The sequence below is a fragment of the Monodon monoceros genome, unplaced genomic scaffold (assembly GCF_005190385.1).
Source record: "Monodon monoceros isolate NGI ecotype Baffin Bay Population unplaced genomic scaffold, NGI_Narwhal_1 Super_Scaffold_20, whole genome shotgun sequence".
Classification (NCBI taxonomy): Eukaryota; Metazoa; Chordata; class Mammalia; order Artiodactyla; family Monodontidae; genus Monodon; species Monodon monoceros.
In genome coordinates, this window is record NW_021703777.1 from 10,540,651 (window position 1) to 10,558,430 (window position 17,780).

Here is a 17,780-nt window from a genome sequence, read left to right on the forward strand (position 1 = left end):
AGAAAAAAAAAAAAGATCCAGGTAGTATATCAATCCATATAGATCAAAGTAATCAACTCATCAATGAGATAAAAATGTCTAGAGAAAGAACATTTCATATTAGATAAGGTATATCAGTAAGGGGAAAAAACATGGTAGTAGATTCTTCTCTGGACTATATAAATATTAAGGAGCTACTGGTAAGTGCCAGGTACTATTGGGAGGAGTGGATTCAGCGTTAAACAAGACAGGCAATGTTCCTGCCCTTACGAAACTTCTATTTTCATTGGCTTGGGTGTAGAAGTAAGTATGGGTCAAAGTGTCTATTCTTGAACATAAAACATACAGTATTCTGCATTTTATGTTCTACTTACTTGATCTAGAGGCTCGTTAGTAAGAAACCATAAACCTTACGCAGGAGGCATGTTTCTTCTCAGTATGAATTACCCAAGAGTTACTACTTAGCTTCTCCTGGTAATTCTGGCTCACTTTAACATAATTTCATATACATCTCTTACTTAAATTCAAATTATAATGTTATTTTCAGTAATCTTTATAATTTGTTAAAATACTATTTAATATTAGCCATTTTTCTAATGTAATACCATTTTTTTTCTACTAGCTATTGGAAATTGCTTCAAGTATTTCTTTTCCTTTAGGAACAATTCTAGTTGTAAAACAATACTGTTTTTGGTTAAGTGGAGAACATTTGCAGAAAAATATATCTTAAAATCAAATAAAATAACCAATCATGTGCTAAATTTTAATCTATATAAGAAACTAGGAAGTTGTTGCCTGATAACATTTTTGGCAATTACCAGTATAGTTCGCACACACGAAATAAAGTTCAGAAAAACATTATGAAATTCATTAAGCAGTGACTGAAACATTGCTCCCCTCCTCATTAATTCTATCATGTCACCCTGCCTTAATGAAAACTGGGCTATGCACATTGGCCTGGTTACTGTATATATTCTTTGCATCAGCTATAAGACAATTTTTAAATGTAATAAAACCCCTAAAATCAGGATAAATCTTACAATGTTTTCAACCGTGTTGCAGTTGCAGTGTTTTTACATTGCTCTGTGTGGATTTTATCACAGTTTCATATTGTCCTTTCTTCGATTGAGTTATATGCAGTATTAGCACTACATGTGGTGAGTTACCAATAAGAATATTTTCAAAAAGCTTTTACTATGATTTGGTATTATAGCAAATGTTATTTTGTATATGGAAAGCCAAGGAAAGAAAGAAAGAGTATAACTTTGATATTAATGAAAAAAAAATTTGTACTTGCATTGCCTTCAATTCCATACTCTCTTCTAAATTAAAAACCAAATGCTTTATGAAATCAAAAGAAGGAATATACTCACACGTACATGAAGCTGTATCATTGAGACAAATGCAAAAATACTATCAAACCTAAGAAAGGGAAGTGAAGACAGAAGAAATTTGAATGAGAGGCTGGTGTGACTGATGAATGGGTCACACCACTGGTAAGGAAGGAATGTGGTTTTTATTTGTTTCTGTTTGTTTGTTTTAGAAGATGTTGGGGGTAGGAGTTTATTAATTTATTTATTTTTGCTATGTTGGGTCTTCGTTTCTGTGCAAGGGCTTTCTCTAGTTGTGGCAAGCGGGGACCACTCTTCATCGCGGTGCGCGGGCCTCTCACTATCGCGGCCTCTCTTATTGCGGAGCACAGGCTCCAGACGCGCAGGCTCAGCAGTTGTGGCTCACGGGCCTAGTTGCTCCGCGGCATGTGGGATCCTACCAGACCAGGGCTCGAACCCGTGTCCCCTGCATTAGCAGGCAGATTCCCAACCACTGCGCCACCAGGGAAGCCCTGTTTTTAATTAGCATCATAAGTTTTGTTTTTTCCTTCATAGTGGTATGTAAAATAATAATGTTTTTAAATCATTCATCCTGAATTCAATGAAATGCACATTATATACTCCAGTGAAGAAATGAGAGGAAAAATAATTATAGGGAAGTAAAGAACTGATTTTATTATAATCTTCAGTTTTGACTGATTAATCACTAAATTTGCCATCCATTCATCTTCTACTAGGAACCCAAAGGATAGGTAATAAAATAACTGTTTGAGGGGCTTCCCTGGTGGCACAGTGGTTGAGAATCTGCCTGCCAATGCAGGCGACACGGGTTTGAACCCTGGTCTGGGAAGATCCCAGATGCCGTGGAGCAACTAGGCCTGTGAGCCACCACTACTGAGCCTGCGCATCTGGAGCCTGTGCCCCGCAACGAGAGGCCGCGACAGTGAAAGGCCCACACACCGCAGTGAAGAGTGGCTCCCGCTTGCCGCAACTAGAGGAAGCCCTTGCACAGAAACGAAGACCCAACACAGCCAAAAATAAATAAATTTATAAAAAATTTAAAAAATAATTGACAACTAAATTGTCTAAAAACTAACATAATTATATTAGTTTGTGGAAATTTAATTCCAGCTTTAAGAAAGATGTGGCTAGGTATATGCACTGAAAGTTCCCTCTGGGGAAGTGATATCAAGAGCTTCAGAAGGAATTAACGTCAATTAGCAGCATGATGAAAAAATTATTTCTCTCTGGACTACTGCAACCAAATACAAATTTTGTGTGTATATATATATATATATATATATATATGCAAAAATATATTTTTATATTTTGAATCAAAGGGATCTTTCCTATATTTGTCTATATAGAATTAAATACATATTTGAATGTAGACTTTTAGAACTGGAAGATAATTGAATAAATGTTAGAGTTTCTTCAAGATCTAATTTTTATCTTCTATTTTTCTCATCTCTTTCAATAGGCTCATAAACGAAGCCCAGAGAAATTAATTTCTTCATCAAAGTTCACACAGTTTGATAGCAGCACAGGCAAGATTAGAGTCTTTGGCCCAAAGTTCAGTATTCTTTCCATTATGCCAAATTATCCCCTATTAGGTACATAAGTAGGATAATGAGTGTAGTGGATGCCGTGGTGTGCTCCCAAGTTCTCTCCTCCCCCACCCCAATCACACACACATACACTCACACACACACACACACACACACATTTTCACAACTAAAGCCTTCATTTTCCCAGTTGGTAAAAAAGTTGGCAGCTGATAGCATTCAAGTAAGTTCCTTTACAAAAAAAAAAAAAAAAGCCTGTTCATTCATGGTCACACCCCCTTCCCAGATATTGCCAATGTCCAATAACTTGTTGATATAAGAGTATAAGGCTCCCAACCACTTGCCTAACTTGGGGACAATTCTGAGGAATCATCCCAGCTTCCGATTTCCCTGTGTGATTATCTGAGATAGATAGTTTAATTGCATAGAGTCTAACTTCTCACTCTGACAGACACTGCTTTCTTCATTACCCCATGGGTGTTGACTTGAGAATACACTCTAGTAAACTTTTGTTTATTGCCTCAAATATTTATCTCAGAATCTGTTCTAGGGAACCAAACCATAAAAATAAATGTAAAATTACTCAAGTATTCTGGAGTAAATTACTGTGCTTTTTTAAGTTGAGATAGAAGTATTCAAAGTGGTTTTACTTCTAAAGGATGAAGCAAGCATCTATCAGAGAAACTTCTAGGTGTATTCACTTTATTTTGTTACTATACTTATTGTTGCTGTCATCAAGATAACTATTCTTCAGGTATAATATTAGGCATTTTATACACAGCAGTTCATTAAGTCTTAAATATAATCCTGTATGTAGATACAGGTATGAATGTAAATCTTCGTTTCCCAGATGAGGAAATTGGAGATTTGGGAAGAGTAAGTAACTTGCCATGGTCGCTTAGCTAGAAATTGTCTGATTCTGGGTGATTCTCTCATTAGACCTCAAGCTGCCTAAATGCAAGAGCTGGTTCTCTTATGAACAATACTATTTCCTATCACATGATATAGCACCTTGCTCTCAGTAGAGGTCAATAAATATTTATCAAATCAGCAAAGGAACCTTTATTTGACCCCAAATCCATGCCATTAGCCCCATGTGCTATGCAATCACCCATGTACACTGTGAGCCCTAGACTTAATGATGAACATCACAAAGACCTAAAAAAAAAAAAAAAAAGGAAAAGTCTAAGATGTTAAAAGCAAACTATGCTGAACAAACAGGAATGGGTGATTTAAATATGCATTTAAAAAAATAGATCATTTCATTTTGTTTCCTTTTATAGTAGATGCATATGTACCTTGTAGGATCAGATGTTATACCAGAGAACAGAGTCTGCCTGTGGGATTGAGTCATTTGATCCCTTTCAGTATGTCTTATTAAAACTATATTCAATTTAATGTAATATATCCCAGGAGGGTTAAAATGATCACATAAAGAAAATGATGAACATTTCCCCAAATCTAATGTTAAAGTAACGGAAATGAAGTTTCCACTCATCTCCTCAGCTTTCCTAGGTAGCATGTATATAAATAGAATAGAACGGTTTATTATCAAGATGAATTTACCAATGGCTCTTCTGTTCTGAAACGAATTTTTTTCTCAGAGTATTTTATACCCATGATGTTTCTGACATTTGGATGTGATACTAGGCACAGTGTTTGAGGATCTTTCAATAACTGATTCAACAGTTAAGTAAGCATCTTATAGAAGTAAAGTCAGAAAGATGAAAAGAAAATCTCACATTTCTAAGTAGGTCCAAATACCTAGCCTATTTCTTTTACTCCCAAGAAAGTCCCTGAAACACCTTCTGTAAGTCATACAATGCTTCTTTCATACAAACAGGTAACCAGCCTTACTATCTCTACTGCAAATCAAGGGAAGAGTTAAAATGGCAAATTAGAAGTAATGGAGAGGGTCTGACATATGTAAGCACAAATTAAAAACTAGAATGGCAGCTTACTACAGACATTAAGACAATTTAAAGAAAGAAAACACATGGTTAGCAAAATATCTCAATCTGAAGTCACTGAGTATAAAGACACCCTAAAGATATCCCCTAATAGAACTTAGTTTTACAGAAAATTGGGGATATTCATCTCAGTAATGCTAATCTTGAAGTCTCAATTTAAGTTACAGTATGGTTCTGCATGTACTTTATTTTAGAAAAATGTGATACATTTTAGAAATATTCCCATGGGAATACTGGGAGGCAGAATGAATCAGTGGTTAATCAAGCAGACTGTCTATCTTACACTATCTGTAGAGTACAAACTCACTGTGTTCTGTTTTCTAGCCTGTGTAATGGGACTAATAGAAGCTACCTCAAGAGACTCTTGTGAGGGATAAATAAGGGCATTAGAAAAATGCTTGGCATATAGTACACACTCAATAAATATATTATCTCAAGCAGATAAGCTATTTTTTATCAAATATTTATCAAATGCTTAATATGTACCAGAGAATTGGGTCAGGAGGTTTAGACTGGAGATAGGAGAAGTAGACGACTTGAGGTTGCCTATTTGCAGTACATCAGCAAGGGCTTGATTTAAAGGTATGTGAGGAAAAAGAGAAAGCAAAGGTGATTTATAGATGTTGGCCTGATAGTGGTACCATTAGTGAGAAGGACGGTATTTGGGGAAGAATAGGTTGCAGACTCAAAATCAAGTTTATTTTTTTGGTTTTGTTTTATGTCAGATTAGGAATGTTAATTAGTCAAAGTGATGATGCCGGGTAAGTAAATTAGGGCTCAAAGTAGAGACCAGGTTTGGAGAAACGGTTTTCTAGGGAACAAACAATGAAAAGTTGGGTATTTAAAAACTACGCCATATAGATGTCAGGTACACAGAAATTTTCATTGGCCCTTCAGCACATTTTGTACTAGCCTACTGCCATGTGCTCTATTCTCCTCTCTCTTACCTCTTTCTCTTCCCTTTTTTCCTCCTTCTTTGTAACAACAATAAATCCTTCGTTTTTTGCCACCAGAGCAATAAGCCAACTAAGTTAGTTTCTATCTCAATGTATTTTTCTTAACCAAGACAGTGCTCTCTTCAAGAGGAATTCTGGTGCCAGTTTGTAATCTTTGCTTCCTCCACAACATGATTCAATAAGCTATGTCTTGCTCCTGTAATTAGAATATAAACTTCTTGTGAGAAAGCAGATGGGCCTACACTCATGGACCTGATTTTGATTAATAAAGTGCATCCAAAAGTCTAAATGCTGAAATTTCTTTTAAGTGCCCTGTTGTTCTCTGTAGGTCATTGGAGTGACTTCTTTTTTACTTCCTTAAATTTCTAGGTTACAACTTGGCTGATATAAATCATGATACTGATCATTCTAAAACTCTCTGAGCGTACACTCAAGTAAATATAGCATATTAAATCCAACAAAAATGTATAGATTCATATATAGATGTTCATTACTTATTAAAATAACATGTATTCTCAGAGAAAATTATAGAATTCAAACTTAGGAAATTAGATAAACACATTTCAAAATGCCTTTTATTTCAACTCTGAAAAGAAATGAGCTATCAAGCTATGAAAAGACATCAAGAAACCTGAAATGCATATTACTAAGTGAAAGAGGCCAACCTGAAAATACTACATACTGTATGAGTCCAACTCTGTGACACTCTGAAAAGGCAAAACTATGGAGATAGTAGTTGCCAGTGGTGGGGACAGGAGGGGAGAGATGAGTAGGCCGAGCACAGGGGAATTTTAGGGTAGGGAAAATACTCTGTATGACAATATAATAATGGATAAATGTCATTATTAAGTGTGTCCAAACCCATAGAATGTAGAACTCCAAGAGTGAACCCTGAGGTAAGCTGTGGACTTTGGGTAATTATGATGTGTCAGCATAGGTTCATCCTGGGTAAAAAGTAACACCATTCTGCTGAGTAATGTTGATAATGAGGGAGGTTATGAATGTGTGGAGGCAGGTCTATGAGAAATTTCTGTACCTTCCTCTCAATTTTGTTGCCAACTTAAAACTGCTCTTTAAAAAAGTATTCTAATAAATGCCTTTTACAGTAAATTATTCATTTAACCACTCTTTACAGTAGAATTGCACTGGTAAATATAATCTCATTGAAAAGAGAAAATAATTCTATTGATATTTTTTAAGCCTTGTTGAAAACTTACGGTTTTGGACACAAATGCGAAAGCAACACTCTGGTGTGTGTGCTATGAACGTATTTTTTAAAGACATCTTTTCTTTTCCATGTCTTTACCTCAGGCTACATATCGAAATCGAATTGTGAACCAAAGTCTCAGCACAAGGGACAGAAAAGCAATGCATACTCCCACCGAGGACCGTTTTAGATACTCAGCAGCGGACCAGACAAGCCCCTACAAAAGCAAGACCTGTCAGCTCTCCAGTCTATGTTTAAGCAATTTTTTGAAGGATAAGGAACTAGTGGAAGTTATCAAACACTCCAGAGGAACTTACGAAACCCTCACGTCAGAGGTCACCCAGAATTTACGGGCCACTGTAGGGCAGAACTCTCTGAAACCAATAGCTAAGACCGAAGGGCTCTCCACGTTCTCAGAGAAACCAAAGGACCAAGCTGCTGTGGCCCGACAGCATTCAACCTTTACAGGCAGGTTTGGACAACCGCCAAGAGGGCCAATCTCTTTACACATGTACAGCAGAAAGAATGTTTTCCTCCATCACAATTTACACACAACTGAGCTGCAGGCTCTAGGCCAGCAGGATGGGTAATTAAGTCACCCCATTCCTGTCTCTGGGTAGGATAAGACGGTTAGTGTTTCTCGTGCATAGCTCATGTTTAAATTTTCATGTATTTTTTATTACTTTTTATTTTTAGTTATAAACAAAGAACTTTACTTTTTTTTTAGAATGAGGGTTCAAGCATGTTAATTGAATTAGGTTTAATAGCTTTGGAGACTTTATTATATATATGTATAATAAATGAGACCATCTTGCTGGTTTATATACAGGCCATAATTTATTTATCTTTTATTTTTATCAGTCACTGATACGCATTGAAGTTTCAGAAGATAATATCAAATAGCACTCTGTTCACTTAATGGTGTTACTGTGAAAATAGATGTGCAGAATAAAGCGATTGTAAGGAATTTTAAATTACATAGTTAATAGAAAGAGAAAAGAGGGATTTTAAAGTCTTGTATTTGGTGGTGTATTTATTTGAAGAATGAAGCTTGCTTGCATATAACCTAGAGATGCGTTTGTCTCTCTATTACATACAATCAAGCTTATCTTGCCATATGATTAAGGGAGAAAATGGTATTTCTTTTATCCTCTAATTGTTTAGTTCACACTAGTTCACAAAGGATTTCAGACTGAGTAATTGCTAGCCAAATAGAGAATGACAGCTCTGATCTTCGAAACAATTTGCTTTCAGTTTTTGCTATTGATGTTGAAGTACTATGACATAACACAGTGAGGTGGTAATGTTGCCTGAATTTTGTCAAATGATACGTAAAACATGACATGCTACACTCTTTGAGTCACTGTCATGGTTATATCACCATATTTTTTAAAAATTTCAGGAATAGAACACTCTAAGAAAATTATTTTACTTCACTTTCCTTATATTTTTTAATTTTTCACTTCTTTTTTTAATGTATGTCCAATTTTGCTTTATATACATTATTAACCCACATCAATTACCCTACATTATGAATTGAGGAAGAGAAAGTCAGTTTCTTGGTAGCCCAGTTTACACTATTTTGACTATTCAGTCATCTAGATTTAGAGGAAAAAGTAAAATATATGTAAACTTCGGCAATTCGATCTTAGAAATAAATCTCTAACAGGAATACTTAACTCATTTGATGGCAAATATTTCTCTTTAACAAACAAGGCCTAATATGTCTTATACATAAGTGCACGTGAGATAAATAATTCCTTTATGTTTAATTAATAATAGAGCTGTATGCAGCTGTAGAAATAATTTTAAAATGACCAGTAGGAATCAGGGCTGCAGCTTTCTTATACAAAGATAAAAGCTAATAACTGAATCCACATTAGGCACAGTCCATGCAAATTGAAACTGTCATACCTACTGCATGATCTGTTTTCCTTGTGCTCTCTGACAGAATCCATGAAATGAATAAAGGGAAACTGAGATAGCAGTTTTAGCATGGCATCTGACTAACTTGCTTAAATTAAAGCTATGTGTGAAATGCATCTCCTAAAGCAAAAGTGCATTTGAGCTCTATGCTTTGGGAAAAAGCCATTAGATACCCCCCCACTAGCTTTAACTATTAAACTTTAACCACTTTTCAAACTTTGATTAGAATTGATAAGAGTAAAGAGTTTAGTGGATATGCTGGATTTGTAATTTTGGTTTTCCAAAGGAAAACACATGTGCATCAAGACAAATGTTTGCCAAATGTTTTCTTTTTTTGTGTTTGTAATTCTGCCAAAAGAGAATAATGCACACTGCAATTTGCTTCACTTAATGAGACTGCTATCTAAAATTCCCACTATACTTTAGAAGTTATAATATTCATGCAGACAGACATTTTGGGCTGGATGGTATTTAAGAAATGATAGAAAAATTATGATTATTAATTGTGGTATTCAGCTTCATTTGTCCTAAAAGTTGGTGTGTGTTACTAGAGTATTTGAAGTCTGTAAATAAATCAGAACGGTAAAATAATCAAGGATTTTTTCCCAGGATATGGAAGAACTATGTATCACAAATAATGTTTTTGATTTGGACTTTTGGAGCTTATAGTTTTGCTTTCCTGGAAGATGGACTTTTGAATTATACTTTGTAAAAAATAATCTATTTAAGAAAATCTGTCATTTAATAGACATTTTAAGAGATGTTTTAAATGCTAGTATTTTCTTGAAAAATCTTTTTTAAAGCTGAAACATTCAAAAAGAAAACCTGGGTTAAACAGTTCAATTTTAAAAGGAGGGGTATTTTTTGGAAATATCATCTTAAAGCTGTTTTGTATCAGTATTTTCAGCATTGTTATAATATTATTTGTAATACTAAGTGTAACTCAGGCCTGGAGAAGGTGTAAGCCCACTATGCTAATATACATCAGTAACTGTAAAACAGGGGTTCTTTGTAAGTTCCTCTTGTGTATATAGAGTACTTATGTGGGCATTCTTTCAGCAAATTGATTTCTTTGTACTAAAATCTCTAGTTTTCTAAGACAGTTCCATGTATAAAAATGATTTATACATTTCTCCAAGGCGGTACATATCCAAAGACATGACACCAGGGGGAAAAAGTGCTTGTTTTTCTGATGGAAGCAGTTGTCTTTCCTTTCCCTTCCTGTTTCTTCTGTGCATGTGTATGTGTAGCTAAGCCTAAGTAACTGTAAAATTTCTGCTGCAAATCTTCTTTTCTGAATTTAGAACGTGTTTTAAAGGACACTTAAGAAGAGATATTCCTTAAGGAAAAGCTGTTTCCACCTGAAATAAACTGTTCTCATTTTTGTAATTATTAGAACATGCAACTGTATTTCTATGAAGTCATTGATTTTTTTCAAATAACTTCATATGCTAACAGAGTCACATCAAAATTATTATCTCTCCAAACTATTTTTTTCTTTTTGGAGCACCATAGTCTTTGTGCAAATGACACCATGAAACTGTAGCTGCAGTGCTAAAGGTGTGAATCTACCAATATCAATATGCTCAGGGTAAGGACCTAGGGCCACATATCATTCAAGTTGTTTTTATTATTTATTGATTGAGATATAAATAAAATAGCCAGCCACTAGTCAACAATAAACATTTGTAGACATGCCCACACTTACTTAAAATGTTTACCAAGATTTTCTTAAGCAATCTGGGTTTATGACCTGTGTTTTACACCTTGTATTTCCCAAGATTTCAACCTAACCTATTGTCATTAATTTTCTGAGTGTTACTGAATTCAAAGTAATTAACTGAATTCAAAGAAAATTTCACATTTTGTTTTGTTTATTACCTTGTGTGTGTTTAACAGAGATAACACTTCCACTAAAAAGAGTTAATATTTTTTTTATTATCATGTATTTAAGGATAAGGTAAATGATCATATTCCACTCGTCCTCCCAAGACCTTTCTTAGGAACTTAGTTGCTGATGAATAGTAGGAGCAGTTTATTGAATGGTGACGTGCATTATCACCTTTCTCATTATTAAGAAGTAGTAAGTAACCCACTATAGTGGGTAACTTGGAATACTGGCTATAGTCTAAATTTTGTTCTACTTTTCCACTTTTAGAACTTTATATTCCAAATACCTGTAGAAGTAGGAAGTGCTTCAAAACAGCACTGACAACTCTATTAAACCACCTGTAGATCAACGTGGAAAAAGAAAGGGGGATGCCTGTAGAGATGCTGTCTATGATTGCCATTCTTATCCCTGAATCACATTCCCCACAGCCGGAGGCTTTTCCCTGGTGATATATCCATTTAAATATAGTACTGATTCATTTATTCTAAGGATTTTGATTGCATTTTGGAACTTGACTCTATTTAGGCTTTATTATCAAATCCTTTTATATATTTTCTTTTTTTATCCCAAGAAATAATTCACTCACACATAATATTTCTTTGGTAATTTACTCCTCCTGGAATTTAAACTCTTTTTTTCTTGTTCTTTTTCCATGTGCTAATTTTGTCGTGCCAACACTAGGCTATATCTATACACATGGCAGGGATGATAGAAAATATAAACTAGTTACGTTCTTACAAAAAGTTGAATTGAGAAAATATAAACTAGTTGGGTTCTTACAAAAAGTTGAATTGCACTGTAGTATAAGAGCAAACAGCCAACTATCAACCAACTAAACAAAGCCCTCTTCTCTAACAATATACATTAGCATTGCCAAATTTTTATTTTTCAAATCTCAATCTGTGCCAAGTTCTTTCACCAATAGAATCACAAACATATCCACCAACTATTTATTGACAATAAATTTGATCTTGCTCAGAACCCACCTGCTCAGTACCAAGTAGTGTAGCCCAAAAATATGTCAGAGGTCTCATTTTCCAGGTGTGTTATCTATGGAAAAGAATGAAGGCAGTTCACCCTATTTCAGACCTGAAATTTTTCCCATAGAAATTAAGACAATGAAAATTCTTACTAATACAAAGTGGGTTTCATCTACCTAACTAATCTAGAAGTGGGATATCATGGTTCCTTTTAGAGAACTTTCAATCTAGCCCCATTAACTTCACCACTTTAACAAACATACTTTTCCTCTTGAACATAAAATTCAAGAAAAAGAATTTTCTACATCTTAACATCCTTTCCAAACATTACCTCATTGCTTTGTTAAGCTCAGGTTGCTGTTACAAAATACCATAGAGTGGGTGGCTTAAACAATAGACAGTTATTTTCTACAGCTCTATAAGCTGGAAGTCTAAGATAAAGGTGCCAGCTGATTCAGTTCCTGGTTTAGATAGCTACGTTCTTCTGTTTTCTCACATGGCAGAGAATAAACAAGCTGTGGTCTTATAAGGTTGCTAATCCCATCATGGGGCCCCTCCCTCATCTAAACCTAATTACTTTCCAAAACCCCCACCTCCATGTTCCATCACATTGGGGTTAGGGCTTCAACATATGTTTGGGGGGAACACAAATGTCCAGTCCATAGCATTCATTTTCATCCTAGTAAGTTTGCTATTGTTTTACTCACTTCACAGATGAGATCAGAAACGTTAGGTAATTTGCCAGGGACACACAGCATGTATGTTTAACTAAACTGGATTTCATATCCCTTGATCTTTCCATTTATACTATGCTTATCTCCAGAGTTAGGCTTCCTCCCAAGGAGGCAGAGTGATTCAAGCAAATATGTGCTGTCTCAATTTGCTATACTCCTCTTAAAATTCATTGCTATTGCTAGGAAAGAAAATCTGAGCAATGATCTATTTTAGCAAACCAGAAAACTACTCATTCCAAAGCTTTTCTTAGAACAATTATTGATGTTTAGATCAATAAATATAGACTCCTGAGAGGAAAGCACTTACTATATATTTCAAGGTTACTTCTAGAAAATTCGACAACCTAATTTTCTTTCCTTGAAGGCAATTGGGATAAATAGAAATAATTGCATGCTGTATTTTTTGAAGTAGAGAGCCAATAAAGTGTCTAGCATAAGGAAAACATACAATAAATGAAAAATAACCTAGTTATCAGATTATCTTACTATTTCTTTCCTTCATTTTCTGAGGATATTGATATAAACATCATTGAATTTGATGTGTTTGTGTTGCCTTATATACATTTTTTAAAAAGATAATTACAAAATTAGATATTTGTATCTAGGGACAAAAATTACAACTGACTTAAGGTTTCTTAAATATTTGGAAGGAACTGAAATTAAATGGGAAATAGAAATTTATTTGCTCTAAATTTTTAAATACATTTTATTTTGTAGTTAATCATATATACATAAATAATGTCTAAATAAGATATAATCCCACCATGAATTGTCTATTCCAAAGTCTTGTTTTCAGGAATGCAAGGGAACTGGAATATTAACTTACCTAGATCCTATTTTTAAGGGAAAAAGGACTATTCAACATATTCTAATATATTTGGGTCTGAGATTATTAACATTTTTAATATTTTCTATTCTCTAAAACTAATGATTTAGTGAGACAGATAATAAATAGCAAATTACTCTAGAAATTACAATTTTTGGTAATATTGAATGCCATAGTATAATTTCTTTCAAGGCTTTTAATTTCCCAAAGAACAGTGATTTTATTTAATGGAAATTTCACCATTTGACTAGTATTCTGAGAAAAGATTGATACACTTAAGCATGACGATTAGAAAAATATGCATAATCCCTCTGCAAAATAAATTTTAAAACAACAAATAAGTTGTGTGCTACTTGACTGCTTTTATTATGACATTAATTTGTTCTGAACCTGTCTTAGTGATAGATTGGTTTACACATGTATTCACACTGAGCAGAAAGCAGTGTGATTTATTTCTAGGTTCTTGAAGTCGTGCTTATTGGGAAGAGGCAAATCAGCCACTTACTCCATCAGCTAGTTGACTTCTATTTCCACATCCTTTGCCACCATGCTTTTTTCTTCATTTCTGATATACGGTAATAAAGTACAATATCACAGAGACCACTGGGGGAATATGATGCTATCATTTCATTTTAATCCATGTGTGGACTCTCTTATTCTGAACTATATTCTTTATCTTCATTTCTTACAACTGGGCAGAATTCAAAATATATCTTAGATTGTTTTGACTTTATAATTCATAAAACTTTATATGTTTTGTAACAATACAAAAAATACGAAATTATTCTAAATTTTCTCTCTCTCTCTCTCACACACACACACACACAGTTTTCTAAAATGGCTGAAAGATGGATGATTCAGAACAGCTACTCAAGAATTTGAAGCAGTGCATGAATATGTATCCATTTGGCATCCATAACAGCCAGTAGGGAAGAACATACACTTAAAATGCTGCTGCAATGCCTTAAAAGCATACCTTTAACGTTTTATGTTTAAACTCAGCAGATATTCTCTATAGCCTCACAACTTCAGAGTAAATTGTGCTCCTCTGGTGTATGCTTTATATAATGTGATTTCAAAAAGCTGAAATAAACCAGTATGATGCATTTTATAATTTATTTGTAATATGACCTTATGGTTTAAGATTCAATCCATTTTCCTGACCACAGGAAGAGTTTCTCTTTGATTCTGAACTCTATTTTCTATAAAGAATATCAAGAATCACTGTAATTTTTAGTTAAATTAGTGAAGGTACTAAATTTTAGGGGTTATTTTGAAGACTTTATGAAAACGTGTAACCTCCACTTCTAAATTCTGTTGGCAATCACTTACAAAGCCTTTGGTTATGATTAAAATCAATTGGCACTTTCTTGTGGATGAATTATACAGATATTTCTCTTTAAAATTTCAATTGTAAAACAGTCATTTAAAAATATTTAAAATGGAATATTGATGTATATAGTGTTTATACATTTTTTCAAATAGTCTCATTTTAGTCTTACTTTAAATGGCTCTCACATATCTCATTCCATTTTATGCTTATTTCTCTAATATAAAAAATGCTTTGACATTTGTAGAGATATTATCAATAGACCAGGCATTACAGCATTAAATGTACAGAAGTGACACAGTAAAAATCATGGTTTAAGGACAATTTGAAAATCAAATCACATTTCAGAAGATGACCATGAAAGTAGAACCAACCTTTACACAGAAAGTTAATTTAATTATAATTTAGCCAAGTGAGCACTTTGTTTAGCCTCATTTGTAGGTCTTCCCCATACCCTTAATTTCACAAGAGGAGAGAGTATTGCTTCACTTAAAAGCATTACTTATAATACACTGGTAATCATATGACCAAAAAAATAATAATGATGATGCTAGAAGATGCTTTTGCACGTTGTGATTCATTGCTAGGGTTTGGGTTAATTCTGTTTATTTTTCATTTTACAGATTCTTATACATGAAAACAGAAATATTTAAGTAAAGTTAACTTTTAGTTAGAAACCGTATTGAAGGTATTATTTCTTATGCCAGTTTGGACTCTACATTATTATTTTCTATAAAAGGAGAGCTGGACAGAGGAGGGATATACATGTAAACTCGGTCTTGAAATCTGGTGAACAGTGAAATATAACCATATCCCGGAAATTCACCTATATGGCTGACATTAATGAGTCTAAACTGGATACATTAGGTCAGAGGCTGATAAGAGTTTTATCTTTACACACAGAACAGATGGCTCAAAAGTATGTCCCGGGGACTTCCCTGGTGGTGCAATGGTGAAGAATCCACCTGCCAATACAGGGGACACGGGTTCAATCCCTGGTCTGGGAAGATCCCACATGCCGTGTAGCAACTAAGCCCATGTGCCACAACTACTGAGCCTGCTCTAGAGCCCACAAGTCACAACTACTGAGCCCACGCACCACAACTACTGAAGCCTGTGCACCTAGAGCCTGTGCTTCGCAACAAGAGAAGCCACTGCAATGAGAAGCCCGCTCACCTCAATGAAGAGTAGCCCCTGCGCACAGCAACAAAGACCCAACGCAGACAAAAATAAATTTATTAAAAAAAAAAGTGTGCCCTGATAGCTTTTAGATCCAAATATCACTTGAGTAAAGTTGATAAAACTGTAGCACTATCTCACCAGCCATAATTACTGTTTTGTATTTAAATTCTAAAATAAGAATATTTATTGGTAAAGAAAACATGGCTAATATGCAGAGACTTCTATGTTGCTAAAAACTGAATTTAAAGATTTTAAACAGTGTACTGAAGGATGTCTTGTGTGTGGAAACTAAAATGAAGAGCCAGTATTTATAACTGCCTAAGAATAGACATTGGCTAATGAGATTATATTATTACATGTTGTTGAAATTAAAGTAATAGTTTAATATCTACCTGAATTATAATAGAAAGTCAGAAAGACAATAAAAAAGAATTAGTAGAACACAAGAAGTTGATGCAGAATATTTTAAGATCAACTTAACCCAACATCTGATTATTCAGTGAGAGTTACATCAACATCTACTTTCAGAAATAAGGGTTGAATGTAGAGGTTTCCACAGGAATCTTTCATAGTGAAGTCCAGGAACCAATACAGTCATTCACATCAACCCATTCACATGACAGATAAGCCTATTACATGAATCAAGATAACCATGCTATTACATTAAACATAAAATTGGAGTCACTGGAAACATGCAATTTGGTTTTGTCCCAAAGATGATTATATTCATATTTCAAAGGAGAGTGTACAAATACTTTAGAAAGGAATTAATCACATTATTAGGAATAGGTTCAAATATTTATAGTCCTTGAACTGTTCAACTGCAGGAGGTGATAAAACACTTTCCCAATATATCTAATGGTAATATATTATGATGAACAGAAAACACTGCCTCTTATGAGTATTGGTTACGGAGTATTGATGGTATACTTAGCTGACAATCAGAGATGGCAGAAAAATGTCACTGCTTAACATTTGAGAAGTATATCATATAGGGGACGGGAACAAATACAAATGGCCAAAGTCTTTGCTATTTTGTTTTGTTTTTGTTATATTGTAAAGAGTCAGGGTGTTCCAATTCTCTCTCTCCAATAATTCCTTAATGAGATAGCAGCCTTATAAATTACCTCCTTTAAGCTTTCTCTTGACACGTGCATGAAAGCCTTAAATCCGAGATTAGTAATAATAGACCCTCAATTTTCCACTGAAATTTTTAATGTTAAAAGACCTTCTCCATGCTTTGGGGCAGGTAAAATAGAAATTGAATATAAGATTTAAAATTGATAGGGTTGCAGTCACTCAGAAAAATTTATCAACACTTTAGAGAATTTTCCTTTTTAAATTTTTGTTAAGGACAATTTTAGTATTCCTGAATGAAGCTGTTCTGTTAATGTACTACAGTACATGCATAACCAGCTACATTCATGCATACGCAACCCACCTATATGTATGGTTCCCTACCATCTGCCAAATTGTGTGCTCTGCAGTTAGGACATAAAGACAAAATTATAATTTGCCTGTACTCACGGGTTTAGATTATGTTTCATTTATTCACAGAGAAATAGTGGTTAGGGGCTCTGTCTAGTGACCTGAGATGGATTCTTACTGATTTTAATAATGCCTAACAATTACTGAGTGTTGTCCTATATATATAGGCAGGCACTATATTAATTGGTTAACACAACATATAAACTTAAATATTAAAAAAACAAAATAAAAACATGGATTTTATTATTTAATCCTCACAACAAGCCTTGGTAAGTATTCATATTATTATTCCTATTTTTTACCTGTGAGAACAATAAGGGTTATGGATTTGTCCCAAGTCACATAGCCAGTGAGAGGCCTAGATGGCTGCTATAGCGGACAGTGCTGTTCTACATAAACACAGAAAAGAGCAAAA

The 17,780-nt window shown here is 34.2% G+C and overlaps 1 protein-coding gene across 4 annotated transcripts in view; it reads left to right on the forward strand.

The window, feature by feature from the left end:
- CCSER1 (coiled-coil serine rich protein 1) overlaps positions 1-7,633 on the forward strand; it is a 1,246,259-nt gene extending 1,238,626 nt beyond the window's left edge. For 3 of the 4 annotated variants that reach the window (XM_029234577.1, XM_029234578.1, XM_029234579.1), the window contains exon 12: positions 7,113-7,633. In XM_029234577.1, the coding sequence (XP_029090410.1) occupies positions 7,113-7,598 (486 nt within the window). In that variant the 3' untranslated portion in view covers positions 7,599-7,633. The remainder of the gene's footprint in view (positions 1-7,112) is intronic. The other variant, XM_029234580.1, reaches the window with a different exon arrangement.
- Positions 7,634-17,780: the final 10,147 nt, after the last annotated feature.